Below are 17,186 nucleotides of genomic sequence, written 5' to 3' on the forward strand. Positions count from 1 at the left end.
AATCATAGAACTTAAGACCTTCTGTAAACAAAAGCACGTGTACCCTAACAGTGTTGCAAACTTATGAAAAAGAAATAATCCACATAGCCTACAAGGTGTAAAAACATTCTATTTGTCAACAGATGCGGAATAAGCAGTGTATCACTGAGTGATGACCTGTTGAAAGTTATTGAATGTATGTTAAAAAAAAAGTTTAAAAAATGTACATCTTGCCTGATGGTCGACTTTCAGACTCATCGCCAAAGTTCCCTGGCTCGAATCCCGGCATGGGTGTTATTTGTGAGTGTCCCTTCATCAATTTCATCTGACGATCACTCATTCTCATCGTCAGGATTAGCCAAAAGTGGAAGAAAAGCAACGCTAAATTGAAAAAATAAAATACAAAATGTACATCTTATCCCCCAGAAGTAAGACGGTTCCGTACCAAAGGATTAATTTTCTCTCATATTTTACGAAAAAAACATTGCTAGAAGAATGTGACACATGAGATAAATTAAGTTTTGAACCCGGGGTTTCTTCATTAAATTTATTTGATGTTGGACAGTGTTATGATTTATTATTATAGATAATGAAAGTAAGCTAACACATATGATTTGATTGACTAAATTAATAATTATGCAGCAACGACACCAAGGGAAACTAGAATGCCAACTTAGAGAAGCATAAAAGTGGGGAAAGAAGACTGTAAAGTAAAGTAAAGTGTTCCCCTGTGCTTAGCACCACGCCATGAAGGCGTATAGGGGGTGTGGGGGTAACGCCCCACACTTTCTTGATCCGGTCATGAGTGAGGGTGATGTGATCAGCATCACGCCCCTGACCGCCTTTACCCCCCAGGGTTTCCCCCAGGTACCCATGTTATTCGACGCTGGGTGGGTGCCGGGGCCGCTTCCATCGTTAGAAAAGATTTGGATCGAACCCGGGACCTTGAGCATGGTAGTCAGACGCGTTACCGACTGAGCCACCGCGGCCACGGAAAGAAGACTGTAGAATACAGAAATATTTTGAGGCAGTCACATTTTATTGTACGCTACATATAAAATAAAATGCATATTTGGGGGTGAATTTTTAAATATTGTCACATTTTTCTTCTCTCTTGTTGTGAGGTGTTCATTTTAAATCAACTTCCCTCACCCTACGGCCTGCCCTCCTTCACCCGCAAGAGTATTCCGGAGTGGGAGGATGTCACCATCCGGATGGTGAACACCTCTAGATTATAGATCGACTCCTGCCTCCCACTCCCTTTCCTATCCCCGGAGGATCGTCACTGACAATGTGAAATCATACTATCATATGCCGACAATCGACATACGACTTCCGTTTCTGTACTTGACTTAGTGAGAAGTATTGTGGTTGGCAACAGCCTAATAACGGATTTCTTCCGCATCATGTAGTCCGTTCTATGAAAGTACGCTAATGGAAGAAAAACGTGTAAATTACATTGGATTATACATTTTAAAATATATTTTCATTAAAGGTTTCTGTTTATAATAATAATACGTGATTATTGTATAAATTACAATCGATTATCAGTTAAAATAAGAATACGTTTTTCCATGTTACGTAAAACTAAAGATTGCAAGTGAGCAGCATATGATGGCCGCACCATTCACGAACAGCTGGCGCGGAGTGATACGTTACTCGAAGTGAGACGGTTGTTTACAGAAGGTCGGAAGGTTCGTGATTCTTACTTTAGTGTCGACCCTATGAACCCTGGATGAAACAAATTTGCAGGGAAGCACGACAAAAGATCACTCTTCGAGGATATATAATCATCTTTTGAAAAGTTTGAAGGCCTTTGAAAAGGGACAAATGTTGCTCTTGGCCGCCCTTCTAGAGACTCAAAAACAATGGAAAAAATTCAACAGATATACTTACCGATATATCAGTATCGACTCAGCCTAAAATAAATATATTGTTTTGTCATTCCAGTATATACGTGGGTTGGAAATTTAATAGTGACAAACTGTCGTATATACACCACGAAAAGGAACCGGTAATTCTCACTTATACCACATGTTAGTTTGATACTTAAGCTACCTCCCAGTAAATGGACTCTTCCTTCCAACACTAGGTGCATGCGCAGTGATTGAGGAATAGAATGTCGCTGGAGTTGGCGGTCGAAAGTTGTGTAGTCAGAACCCCACTAATGTGAAAGTTCTGGTGATTCTCACCGTACCTCCGGGACAGACCGTCAATGCACAGTATTACGGTTCATTTTTGGAACATAACCAGCGTTGAGAAAGAAGGGATACTTTCTGCTGAATCCTCCCATAATTTTGCAGGAGAGTGCTCGGGTGCATGTAGTGCAACCTGTGCCTAATTTGTTAGCTCAATGGGGCTGGCAGATGCTCTACCAGCCCCTGTGACCCCTAAGATGAATCTTCCAAACTGTTGAAGAGATTCTTCAGGCAACAGACCGCTCCATTCGAACCATCAACAGAACAGGCGCTGCTACAGAAATACTACGACTTCCACATCGCTGGCAACTGTTGGACACAATGCTGAGGACTACATCGAAGAGCTGTAAAAGTTTCACAGAGGTATCTCTTTTGTATCATTTGAGAATAAATAGTTGCCACTATTAAATTTCCAAACCACGTGTCACATGCATATAAATGAACAAGAAATACAGAACTGAATTATAATCCGTAGTTTTCAAGAAATTATATGTTAATTGTTGTCGATATATCAACCACTTGGCCACAGTTGCAACTGTCAGGCCGCCAAAGGTTGATGTCCAATTTATAGTCAGATATGCTAATCAGGACTAGGCCTGTTTAAAGTGTGACGCAAATCACATAAAAGGAATTGAACTGAGACTACTATGCTATCACTGAGACTCTAAGACAGTGTTGAACAAGATCACAACGAAATTATGATTTCATGGACACAAAATAGCAAATTCGTAGAAATGCACGAAATAAAAAATTATGTTGAATTGTAAATAGATCATTATCATTTAGCTCATATTTAACGCAGTGGCTGATAAAATTTAGCAAACTATAATTTTAAAAAGAATCGCAAATGAAATTCAGCAATGAAGACTGTAACAAAATATACAGGGAGTCCATAAAGTCCTGCAAAAAACTAAAACTCTATAACTTTTTAGCTGTTGCATTTAACAATACACATTTTTTGGGTGAGAAGGGTGGAAGTTTAAAGTTTTGTTCTGGCCACACTGCTCAGTGACGCTTGCACTGGTAATCACGTGATCATGTGACTTAAGATGGCGTCCATCCAGGAAAAGGCACAGTGTGTTCTGTGGTTTGCAGAATTAAAATCTTGTGTTTTAGTGCAGAGAAAGTACCAGACAACATATGGGAAACCACCCCCAGCAAATTCAAGTATCAAGAGATGGTATGAAAAGTTCAAGGCAACGGGAAGTGTGTCAGATTTGCCACGCAGTGGAAGGCCAGGATCGAGTGACGATGTGATTCAGTCAGTGCAGGACAGCGTGCATCGGAGTCCAATGAAATCGCTGAAACGAAGATCACTGGAACTGGGAATACCGAAGTCAACATTACACAAGATCGTACGCAAGAAGGTGAAGGCCCGGCCCTACAAGTTCGGCAGTTTCTTAACGAACAATTTCAAGGTAGATGGATTGGCCGAAGAGGGCCCACACCTTGGCCTTCAAGAACACCAGACTTGAAACCTTGCGATTATTGGTTGTGGGGACATGTAAAGACCCAGGTGTATTCACAGAAACCAGCTAATCTGGATGACCTAAAAGAAAAAAATAAGAGATGTGATTCTGAATATCCCAGGAGAGCACCGTCAGCATGCAATTCTCGGTTTCACAAAAATACTGCAACAGTGTTTGGACGTGAATGGTTCACAATTGGAGGTTTGGCGATGAACCTAACAAGCAGGAAATAAACTTTGAACCTTGCTGTAAGTACACACAAAATATTTTGTTAATAAACTTAACAGTTTTCAAGTTATAGAGTTTTAGTTTCTTGCAGGACTTTATGGACTCCCTGTATGTTGTTAGAATTGAAACACTGATTAATTTTTATTTTAAGTTACAGTTACGCAGGAAGTCTTCTGCCACAAGCAGCTCTTAAAATACTGAAAAAGGAAATTACCAACTTAATCTCACGAGAAGTAAGACAACATAATACATCCTGTTCTCCAAATTAAGCACAAACAACAGATTAGTACAATAAAAAAAACTGTTTTTTGATATGAAAATAATACGAAAGGAAAAGGAAATACGTACATGGAAAGTTATTTGGATGGGCAACATAGCACACTATGTATAGACTATAGAAAGGAAAGGTGCGGTTAGAAAACAGCTTAAACATTGAAAAAATAAATGCGTGTTTTTACATACACTGTGCTGAAAACATAAAAACAACTTTATGAACATTTAAAAAAATCATGATCTGTGATTTAAATGAAAGTCAGATTTATATTTATTTTAAAAAAATATCAAAATTATTTTGTACATAAATATGATTTTAATCCACCATGCTCCTTATTCTTCTGCACAAGTTGCTGTTTCATGATACTCCTTGGTTGCTTTGCATATATAGGAATATGTATTTTACATACATTTACATTTATTTAACCAACATATAAAGAAACATATGCAATTGATGCTATAATATAATGTAAACTGGTGGAGAGCACGAGAGAAAATTATATGACTGGAAGTAATATTCCCTGACATTTTATTAGTCCTTAAATTCTCAAACTTTACTGGTTTTACAGGTTTGTTCACACCTTGGAGCATGAAGTGGACTCAAAACAAAACTTTGAAAAAACTTGGTTAAATTAAGGAGATTATGAATTTAACTTTGGTAGTCCCAATTCCCAAGAAGCGCATAAAATCAAAATCAGTTTTCTGATCAGAATGCTAGAACAAAACTTACAGAGTGTTGACGAGAAAGAGAATCTGAGATCTGATTTCCATTCTGGGCACAATTTCAATGCGACTAATTGATGGGCGAATGCTCGTCCGGGATTTCCCTTCTCCAGGTAGTGCTCAGCCTTTTGTTTCGACCTGCCCGCAACAAGCAGTGTGGCCTCGGGTTCCATGACCCCTCCTCCTCTGCAGGTCACCTCGTTCGAGTTACTCCTGTAAAGAAAAGTTTAATTGTTGGTGTCAACATTCACTTGTTGCCACCTTAGAAACTAAACTTCTGGCGCAATAGCCTTTTGATGGCCAAGCCTTGCCCTGCAAATTTTTATTTGGGTGATGCCTGTCAGTGCATCAATCATTGCTGTTTGCTGGCTTTTGAGATGGGAGTCCATTCTTGACTGAATGATTTTATGCAGGTTGAAGCAGAAACAATTAGACGATTTAAATTTGGTGCCATACCGACATCTTCGTAGGTGGTGTGGTGGAACACACATCCCTGAGTACAGAGGTTTAAATAACCTTCAGTCACCATGCAGTGTTGATCGGAAGAGTATCGAGCGTTATTTAGAAACAATTACTCTGCTACTGTAATGTAGCAAGTTTTCGACAACATTTTGACATTGTTAGGAAACGTTCCAGCACACCAAACACTTGAATTGAATTAAACAATTCAGGGCTACTGCATCCATTGTCAGCAAGAGGCCTCCTCGTCTCCATATCTTCAAATGTCAAAATATCATCAAAAAACATGCTGCATTGCAGTAGGAGTCATTGTTTCTAAATAATGCTCGACAGCAAATGCTTGATGCTCTTCCAACCAACATTGCATGATGACTGAAGACTAAACAGCTCTACCCTCAAGGATGTGTTTCACCATGTCACCTACAACGATGTCCTTATGGTGTCAAATTTAAATTGTCTAATTGTTTCTGCCCCAACGTAGGGCTGTGCGATATCCATTTTTTGATATCGAAGTTCGATATTGATTGAATATCGATAATACTGATATTGACCCTACCAAAAATACTGATATTGAAGATCACGAGAATATAGACACATCTATGTCTTTCAATTTGAAGTTTCTGGAGCTGTCCCTGCTCGTAGCGTCGAAACTATGCATCAAACAAAAAAATGTTATTACAAAATATTTTGTGCTGTGTATATGCTTTATCGAGGCGAGACCAAGAACGAGACAATCATTTACAACTTGAGACAGTCTTTGATAAGTATTGTCTCGTATCGATACCATCCCTATACTTGGCAACACAAGGGTATCCAGCAAGTTGTATAAAGTAAAATTGTTATTATTTGTTGCATGTACCTAGTCATATCATAAATTCTGTTACAAAGTTTAGACAGGGTTGGCAACACAGATTGGCAAGGTAACCTCGCAATGTTGGATCAAAGAACAACCAGTATCATTGTGTGTTTGACTGTGGTAGCGGAAAGGTGAATTTAGCCGAAGTGGGGTGTATACGAATGTCGTGTGGCAGTAATCGCACTACACAAAGTTGGCAAGTCATTATCGGACATTTTGAACACCCTGAGAAAGCTGAATATCAGCAGGATGGGCCATTTCATGCCAAATCACACAGCCTTCGACCTCACCATATCCGAATTGCATAAAAATGTGCGAGTTAATAGTATTTGAGGAAACAATAATATTTGCACAGTAACAGCCACCAGTGATGCATACTTTTTGTGTAGCAGGTTTGCCAACTTACAGAAAAAGTGAAAAATTTGACACACTGGGCCGAAGAAAAAAATCATAACTGTTGTTGCAGGTAAGCTAGAATCTTCATGTTGGGCTCATTTTAAAGCTAGAGGATTGTTCTTTTAATAAAAAATAAACTTCTTTACCGTCGATCAAATTTTTATGTCAAGGTCATATCATATGACCTTTAACCTTGAAAATTTTCAAAACTGTTTTTTTTTTAATTTTGAAACTGATACATATGGTGCATTAAGATGTTCTCTATAAGTGACAGAAATATCATCTTGGGATGGCATTGGGAACAGGAGCTGCTGAAATTTATAAACTTATCGAAAAAGTATTACTGTGCATTGACTGAGATAGAAACACTGGGAACGATGTACATGTTTACATATTAGAAAAGTACACAATAATAATAACAAATAACATTATGTATAGTGCAGATAAGTGGCGTTTCCTATTCTTCCTCTTCTCTTCTCTTCTGAAACCGGGATCTTATTTGTCCGTCCAGTTTCAGTTCTAGGATCTACACTAGTCAGAACATCCTGGATGGGAATTATTCTTTATGTCTGAATGTTGAGGATATACATATGATGGAGAAGGACCATGTGGATGAAGAAAACTGATAACAACCTCGTAAGAACTTTCACAAACATAGACAACACATCCCAACCACCATGCATGATCATGAACACACATCACAAAACCACGAACTTCATCCAAAGGGCGACACTGGTGTGGTGTTTTTCACTTCTTATGTCTGTAGAAAACCTTTTCACAACAAGTTCTTCTGGTGTCACAGGTATTCTGCATGCAAACTTCTCCCAGGTTTAGGATTTGGTGATGACATTAGTCCACATTCCCTCACTAGCTTTTTTGAAGTTCGTATCATGTGATTTGTTGCACTTGGGAATTCATTCTTAATTCTGCCAATACTCCAATCATTAGGTAGTATAGTCAAGATTTGCACTTTAGCACTTCTTTCTGTACATTTTTCAAACTTTTCTTTCGACTGCTCCAATATTTTTCCTTAAGTACTTTTGTTTTCTGCAACCTGTTCTTCTGCTGCTGGTATTTGGAATATTTTATTTTGTACTGCTTCTGTAATCTTCTTTATTTTGCTTTTGCTATAACCTGTTAATTTAATTTTTTTCTGTTTGATGGGTGATTTTCCCACACTTTGTAAGCTTTCATTTAATGCCTGGATAGAGACATCCCTGTGGATCTTCTCCACTTCCTCATCACTACCATTATCACTTTCTCTTTGTTCTCTAACCATTGTGTCTTCACCACTCACGTACAAGGGCACGATGGTTCTGATTGGAATTTGTTTTCTACAAGCATAACATATCTTGTATCCAATCTGCAGGTGTGGCAGCTTCTCTACCATCCATGGGAGAACATTTCTTAATTGTTTTCTGCTACTGCTATGTCCTTCAATATCAAAGGGGTTACAGCACTGTGTAGATACATAATAGTTCTTATCCATTGTAATTACTGCAAAGAGATCCACACACACACACACTTCCAAGACGAAATGTTAATAAGCACACTGGCACAGGACACCTCTCACTGCTTGAAAGACTGTAGCTGCACTGAGAACAAAGTGACTGAGCACGTCTGAACTTGCTTCTTGGATACCTCAAGTGCAACAACTGCCTAAGTCCACTGCACCAATGGGTAGTAACTATCATAGCTCTCCAATCAAGGAGATTGGAATGCTAGAGTGGGAAATTAAATTAGGCGAGGACATGGAAGTTTGGGAACATATAATGCTGAATGACCCGAAACAACAATGGAGATAAAATGCTGGAGTTTTGTATTGATAACGAGCTCCGCATCGGAAACTCCTTCTTCCCTCATAAAAGAATACATCAAATTACCTTCTAAGCAATCAGCAGAGGAGTACAGAGTACAATAGATTACTGCATATATACAAAAAACACCCACTATGATGTAATGGATGTAAGAGTTTTTCGCAACGCTGAACTTAGTACTCAACATAGATTTATTAGTAATGACGACCCGATTCAAACCACTACCAGCACCAACTAAGATATAAACCTTAGCAAACTTAAAGAAAAACTTAAAAATAAAGAACAAAACAATAGACAATAATGCAACGTGGAAAATAAATGGAAAGTAATGAAAGAAAGCCTTATTGAAGTTGCAAGAGAAATATGTGGAATAGTAAAGATAACAAATGAAACAGACAAGATGGTGGAACGACAATGTGAAAGAAAAAGTTGCAATTAAAAAGAAATCATGGCAAAAATATTTAAAGACCAACAGAATGGAGGACAAAGAAGCATATATAGAGGCAAGAGATATAGAAAAACATATAGTGAGAACAGCGAAGAAGGAAACCTGGGAACAAGAAAGTAGATAAAAATCATAAAAAGAATCCAAGAAAATCTTGAAAAGAAAACGAGGAAAGAAAATAAGGAATATCAAAAACAAGAATAACGAGGTGAAAACCAATATGAAGGTAATTTTAGATACCTGGAGTGAATATTATGCGGAAACCTTTAGAGAAGAAGAGGAATTGTACGAGGAAAGACCCATGAGTGAAGAAAACAAGAACATGGAAGCTGAGGAAGAAATCAAACTAAAAGAAGTACAAGAGGCAATTAAATACTTAAAAACTGGTAAAGCACCTGGTTGGAATAATATTCATCCAGAATTTATAAAATATGGAGGAAAAGAAATAGAAAAATGGATATGGGATTTAAACAGACTAATATGGGCAACAGAGAGGATACCAAAAGATTGGGAACAGAATGTAATAATTCCCAGTGCTCGAAAAATTTTCTTCAAAACTAGGCGCCAGGAAATTATCTACTAGCAATTGTGATTCAAAGTGTTTCAAAAGTCGCACAACCCAAACATTGAAAATGTATATCATGAAAACCGTAAGAGGTATTTACACCAGGTTTTCTGCACTAAACTAATCATGTATGCTATCACTGGGTTAATAAATTTATGTTAGCATGTATCCAAATAAAAGCAATTACATTATTTAAAAAAATATTTTTAATTTGCTGAAATCACCTGAGAATTGATTTTCAACAATATATACCAATGCAGAAATTTTCAGTGAAAAATGCAATGCAAGTTCGACCAGGACTTGAACACGGGTCTCTGATATACCGTGCCATTGCCATTGTTTGACTACTCGTAAAACAGTTGCTTTGTGAGGTACAGCAGAAGCAAGGGATTTTTCTTGGAAAACGTCTTGCACATGAGTGTAAGAATGAGTAGTAAAATACTCTTCAGCAATGCACACGCGCTGCTCTAAAGAATACGCCATGCTGAATCAACTAAAAGAACAGGCATAGCATCGAAAGTGAGCGAAGAATATTCAGTGTAACCAGAGGCAGACTAGGATTCTCTCAATAGTTCAACTTCGGCACAAAATCTTGGTGTATGATTTTTCACGTAAATGTATAGCCAATACTTAGGCACATGTGATGTGCGTCTGTTGACAATATTTCGACCTGCTAGCATATGTCCCAAAAATGGCACTTTATCACTCAACCCATAACATCGCCAATAAAAAATCCATCAAATGTTGCACATGAGCAATATTGGTCACAAATGACAGATTGACATGGCATCAGTCATCAGACATCTAATGATGACCCTTCGAAAATTTATTACGTATTTTTCTCATTCAAAAGTGCATTTCTGGAAAAATTTTAACGCTGCCTTCCGCCACTTATTAATGTACCTAAATTTTCTGAATGGAGAAAACTGATAATTTTAAGCATTGAAAAATATCTCAATGGATGAGCCTTTATAATGCAGAACACCCGGTGTAAATATCTCTTATGGTTTTCATGATATACATTTTCAAAGTTTGGGTTGTGCAACTTTTGAAACACACTATATAAGAAGCTGAGCATCATGGTATTCCAAACATCGCTAAATCATTCGAGAAAACAGGAAATGGAGTTTTGGGGGGACAAAGAGTAAGAAATTATTACTGACTCTCTGGAATGTTCACAACGTTGATTATTTTAAAAAAATAATTTGTTAACTTACGCTGTACTGCAATTTGAACTTAGAATCATCAAAATTTCATACATATTACAGCAAAAGATCACAGTCGTCAGGCTGAAATTTTTAGTCGCCATGGCGACCGGAATTTTTCGAGCCCTGACAATTCCTATATATAAAAAAGGAAGTACCCTCGACTGCTCAAATTATACAGCAATATGCTTAACACCAGTGGCCCAGAAACTATATTCACACATTATAGAAAAAAGATTAAGGCAACAAGTGGAAGACAAATTGTAAGAAGAGCAAGCAGGCTTCAAGCCTCATCGCCAACCTCAAGATCTAATCTTCTCCTGAACGCAATAGAGAAGATATTAAGCAGAGGAGGGGAACTATTTACAGTTTTTCTCCAAGGATTTTTTTGGCATTGCCTAATTCGCAGCTAACCTCCATATCTGGTGGGCGTTGCTGAGGTTTGCATCGGAAAAAAGCTTCATAGAGGCTTCTACTGCTGGGATCCCCATATTGTGTGACAAGCAAAAATAGTCTATGTGCTGAAGTGCCCATACTACAGGTTGGGGTAGGGCTATGTGATATATCGATATTGAGTTGATATTTTTAAAATATCAAAGCATCGATATCGTTAAAATATCGGTGTCGATATATCAATATCAAAAATATCGACGTCTATATTTGATATCAATATTATCAACGTATGGTGGTGTTGCATTCCTTACGTGCAACTGAAGTCAAGCATAAGGATGTTAAGATAACAAGTAATGCGGGGACGGAAATTGGGAGGTGATTGATGAGAGATTGCCTCCGATTAACATGGAAAGAATATACCTAGTCATATCATAAATTCTGTTACAAAGTTAATAATGAACTACAGGCACAATGAGCAAGCTAATGTATTATATATATATATGTAAATATCGTCACAATGATAGGAGAACCTGTGCTAAATTGATAAACACTCAGTGGCTATCATGTTAAAATTTCATCCTAATGTACCCAATAGTTTCTGTGAAAATGGAACTTCAAGTTACAACAATTTGGCTAACATTGTCTGGATAGGCAATTGAAACTTCCTTTAAGGCACCCCCAAATAAATTAGTCTGTGCATGCCAGTATATAGTATCTAAAGTAACAGAATTAGGCAATCAGAACCTGGACGACGAAAATTACTGACAGAATAAAAATCAATCTGCACATTCATACATATAGCAGGGCGCGAAATTTCCGGTCGCCAGGTCGCCATTGGCGACCAAAACTTTGGGGCTGGCGACTAAAATTTTGTTGTTTCAAATGTGTGTCAAACATGCCCGAACATCTCATTCCAACGTTCGTACATGGTTTTGGAAAGCGAGCCGATTGAAAACCCCGTGTCCACTCAACGCCGACCCCATCTCACAAATTTATTTAATGTAGCATACTATGTAGCTAAACATGAGAAGCCATTTAAAGACTTTGCAGATCTGCTGTGTTTGGGAGGAAAATTAAGTGTGAGTGTTCTACCTAAGTATGGCAATAAAAAGCAATGCAGAGAATTTATTCATTTCATAGCTGAAACTTTGAAGTTAGATCTAGTGGAGAAAATAAAGAAAAGTACATACATCAGCCTTCTGATTGATGGATCCACAGATAGATAGTCAGTCGAGCATGCAAATGTGTATGTTCGATACGTGGATGCAATTGATGGTCACATCAAAGAGGACATTTTAGGAGTAATAGAGCTCCCAAACGCTACTTCTGCTGGTCACTTCACAGCCATAACTGATTATTTAGTATTTAGATTGGGCAATAGGTTCAAATAAATACAGAAACAAGTATTACATTGTAGGCTTGGGTACTGATGGTCCAGCAAATATGGTTGGGCACAAATCAGGATTGGGTGTGCAAATGAAAGATATTTGTAATAAAATTATAAATTTTCACTGCCTTGCACACCGTTTGCAGTTAGCTGTGTTGGAGTTAAATATCTTAAGAGCATTTGATTCCGTGATAAGGAATATTTTTCAGTTTTATCATGGCTCTGCTAAAGACTTCACCTCTTGAGAGAAACAGCAGAAGTTATAGGAGAAGAAATTCTAAAACTGAGTGATATCCACACTATTAGGTGGTTAGCCAGCAAAGAAAGTGCTGTAAGAGATCTCTTGCAATCATGAGGCTGTTGTGACCCATGGAAAAGACAATGAAAGTACTAAACCTAAGGGTTTGCTGAAAAGTTTGAAGCAATTTAAATTTGTTAAGTTTGTTTGTTTTGGATTTTTAGAGGAAACTGAACCCTTTAAGCGTGGCACTACAAAATAAGAGTCTTTTGATTTCATCTCTGAAAATAAGAATTGAACACTGTATTTCAGTTTTGGCTGACCTGGAATCTAATGTTGGACCAAGCGAACAAGATTTCTTGGACCATGTATTCATTTCAGGAAAGATCAGGGATGTGCAGCTCACAAACATTCAAAATAGAGAGCAAGAGTTTCAGACTGTTAGAGGAAACTTAATTAACAATGAGAAGGTGTACATCACAGAAAGATTGCAATCTATATCAACAGATGTGATTGCATCTTTGCATGTTTTCGACACCTTGGGTTGGCCTCCCAAAGAAAATATTCTTCAGTTTGGGATAGAAGACATAAAGAAGCTCTACATGTACTTGAACCCGAGTCTTTATAATGAGAAAATGGATGTTCTCTTAGCAGAGTGGACATAATACAAACTTTTGTTTCCTTCTCTGACTTTGAATCAGATGCTGGAGAAGATTCACAGTGAAGAGTGTTCAGCAAGATTCCCCAATTTGCTCCAGATTTTGACATTTTGTGCTGTTTACCAGTGAGCACAGCTTCATGTGTGAGAGGTTTCAGCTGTTACAACAGACTCAAGACTATTTACAGGAACTCTCTAAAGACTGAGACACTGGATGATTTGATCAGAGTTTCCGTAAATGAACCACCCTGTCAGTGTTTGACCCAGCAGTTGCGATTGTTAAGTGGTACTTCAGTGCAGAACGACAGCGCTACATAAACATTAATTCCTAAGGTATGTTCTTTTTAATAATTGCTCATATTTTTATTATTTCTCAATAAAAAATAGTGGCGACCAAATATTTTAGTCCGGCGACTGACTTCAAACTAGAAATTTCATGCCCTGCATATAGGGCTGTTAGACCTTTTTCTCCCTAGAAAGCTAACGAGGGGTCCTTTACCCACCGTGCCCCTCGAGAATTATGTTGAACTTTGTATTAATCGACAGATTTTGATGTTTTAGGTAATATAAAGTTAGTTCCAGTGTGCAGAAAACACAAATAATGAAGATATTTGATCACAAAGTATGACCCACGTAAGCAAAACCTTCCCATTTCAGAGTGCTTTCGCTGCTTTTTATTAATAAAACCCTTTGTATGCACACTCAAAACAACAAATGAACATGTCGATAATAACTATTGGTTCCAAACCTAGAAATCCTAACCTAACTACATAAAATTATAGTTGCTGTTGGTGAATATCGTTTTGCGTGCTATATTCACTTACGTGAAGCCTTCGGGTTGTTCTTATTCACGGTAAAGTAACACGCTAAGGTAAAAGACGTACTTTACTTCACAATAACAATTTCCTCGAGCTAAAAATCACTGAAAACGCTCATAAACAACAAAATCTTCATATACCATGCATAATATTTCACTTTCTCTAGGGAGTACAGTGTGTCAAGGATACTGCAAACGTATCGTCTGGCAGACTATGCATGTGGTGCAGTTTTCTTCTCTGTCTCCCTTCCAATTAAATCTATCTGCATTTGAGTCAGAGAGACTGACAGGGAAGTATCGGTGTCCTTTTACATGCCTTCTTTCAGGGTGTGTTTAACGAAACATTAGTGTCTACATACACCAAAACTTCGCAAGATTTTGCTAACATGCTGAACATGGAAATACAAAAAACTAATGCAGTTGCTCGAGAACAACAAGAAAAGAAGATTTGTGAGTTCTGCTCCTCAACCAAGAGGAGGATGTCCAGACTCTTCTGCAGCCGTTGCTCCAAAGCATAGGGTGGTGAACACCAGTCAAAGTGTTGTTATGAGTGCACACAAAGTTTGTAAAAATGTAATTTTGTATCATGCTTGATATTCATATCTTTTGTAAGTAAATACTAACTTTTGTAAAATTTATACTGTTTTAAATCAGAAGAAATCGCTAGTCCAGAAGACGAATGGTAAGCTTTAACGTTTGGCACAAGACAGGTTAGGTTTCTAGGGTTAAGGGCTCTGTAACAGTTCGTTATATCGGACACACATTTAAATCGGATATTTTGTGTTTCACATGGTTCGTACTTACCAATTGTGTATTGTGGAACATAGTTCAAGGTGCCATTATGCTTTTTACACAAAAACAAACACAATTTTTCACATACAGAGTTATCTTTTTATTCCTTTCTTCGCTTCCGGAACACACAATATGGGGTGCACATCTTGACTCATGTTGTGGGTATACAGTGTTTCAACCTTCCTCACCGAAAAATACCTACTATCGTGTTCGTCACCGGTGGAAATTATACATTATGCACGGGTAGCTGACTGATAACCCCATGAACCATTGACGGATAGCCCCATAAACCATTCACAGATAGCCCAACAAACCAATTCCATAAGGTTAGGTTAGGTTTGGGTGAGTTGGGTTAGGCAAGCATAGTAAAAAAAAAAGGAGTTTGAAACACTGACAGTGGGTTACGTCATTGAACGTGCAGAGCATGCAGTTCACGTATGGGAAGCATGTCAATTGTGCATCGGTGGGATATTTCTCTTGAAAAATATATGATATGCCGGTCATATAGATTCCACGATGAAAAAAAATACCTCCACGAATGTTGGAAAGCTTGGCGAAACTCATTTCCGTAAGTAGTTTCTTCTGTAAAAATAAAGAAATGTGTCTCCTATACAATGAACTGTTACCAAGGGCTCTACTTGTTAAATGTCTGTTATATATCGGAGACACATTTAAATCAGAAATTTTGTGTTTAGGATGTTTCGTACTTACCAAATATGTATAGGGGAACATAGTTGAAGGTGCCATTATGCTTTTTACAGGAAAATAACATCGACTTTTCACATTACGAATAATTCTTTTGGTTCCTTTCTTCCGTTGCGGAACATACAATATGGCACGCACAGCTGTGGATCATCGCGTGTCGTGCTTGTGTTTTGTCGATTGGGAGTGGGTATGCAGTGTTTCAACCTTCGTAACCAAAAAATACCTACTTTCACGTTCATTATGTCACCACTGACGGATAGCCCCAAAAACCATTCACAATGAGCCCCACAAACCATTGACGGATAGCCCCAAAAACCATTCACGATAACCCCACGAACCATTGACGCTTAGCCTCAAAAACCATTCACGATAGCCCCAAAAACCATTCACGATAGCCCCAAAAACCATTCGCGATAGCCCCAAAAACCATTCACGATAGCCCCAAAAACCATTTCCGGCAAGGTTAGGTTATGTTGGGTTAGGTAAGCAGTTGAAAAATAATCTCGTAAAAAAAAGGCACGTTTGGAAACACTGGCGAGACCGCGTGACTTTCGACGCTTGCGCCATCTGCAGGTACATAATGGAAACAACAGCATAATGTTGTCGCTTTGCACAAAATGCAAGTTTATTATATCAAAAGTGCCTATCTCTTGTTGTGCAGCATTCTACGGTGAGAAAATACCTCCACGAACTTTAAAAATGCTACAGAAACTATTTTCCGTAAGTAGTTTCTTCTGTAAAAATGAAAAAAAATGTGTCTCCGATATAACAGACATTTACCCTCTACTTATATTTGAGGTTGGAAATTTTACGAAAACTGTTCAAAGGTCAAACTTTTGTGGACAATATGTATCATGTATAGAATATCGTTTCTAAGCCCCCTAAATTTCTAAAAACTACATCTCAACTCAAATTCTTTGAAAAAGCTCAGTATCACGGGAGGACATATGTACCTTGGACGGTATGCACGTAACGCCCATGTAAAACTGCAGTCTCGAAGAAAAGACGCAGGGTGCTTACAACTACGTCACCAGGCCTACTTTGCCACCATACACACATTCCCTTCAATTTATTGAAAAGGAAACAAAGTACAAAAACAAGAAAATGTAACTCGCAAATAGAACACGAAAATACATTTATTTTACATTTCTACTGAAAACAAACTCACTTTACAAAATTAATTCTAAGTTCATAAGCATGCAACTACAATAATAAGCTTCAAAAATTACCTGTTAAGTCAGATTGCAATAAAATAATAAATGAAATAAGTATATCATTTTAAACGTTACCAATTTGCCTTTTGCCCGGTTCGGTCAGTGTGGTAGTGTCCGTTGTGTATTTTATTTACATTTTATTTCTTCTTTTCGAACTCCACAAACATTTCCAGTGTGGCAGTGTCCGAAGAGAATTTCGATTGTCATTTGGATGTCCTAAGATTTACATTGGAGAGTAAAGTGTTTTGCCTGAAGTTTATCGTAATAAAAATACGTTTCGCAAATATTTTTGATACAGTAGAAAGTCATACATTTTCGAAAATTACATTCTTTTAAGCCAAGATAAAGTACAACGACAGGGAACCGATT

The 17,186-nt window shown here is 37.8% G+C and overlaps 1 protein-coding gene across 2 annotated transcripts in view; it reads right to left on the reverse strand.

The window, feature by feature from the left end:
• LOC145989766 (protein arginine N-methyltransferase 9-like) overlaps window positions 1-16,979 on the reverse strand; it is an 82,519-nt gene extending 65,540 nt beyond the window's left edge. Inside the window, exons 1-2 of one of the 2 annotated variants that reach the window (XM_083125078.1) lie at window positions 16,893-16,979; window positions 4,878-5,083 (exon numbers count right to left, since the gene is read on the reverse strand). In XM_083125078.1, the coding sequence (XP_082981204.1) occupies window positions 4,878-5,043 (166 nt within the window). In that variant the 5' untranslated portion in view covers window positions 5,044-5,083; window positions 16,893-16,979. Of the gene's footprint in view, window positions 1-4,877; window positions 5,084-16,832 lie in introns of both variants that reach the window. The other variant, XM_083125077.1, reaches the window with a different exon arrangement.
• Between the last annotated feature and the right edge of the window lie 207 nt (window positions 16,980-17,186).

Source organism: Lepisma saccharinum, chromosome 7, assembly GCF_977018435.1.
Source record: "Lepisma saccharinum chromosome 7, izLepSacc3.1, whole genome shotgun sequence".
NCBI classification, from domain to species: Eukaryota; Metazoa; Arthropoda; class Insecta; order Zygentoma; family Lepismatidae; genus Lepisma; species Lepisma saccharinum.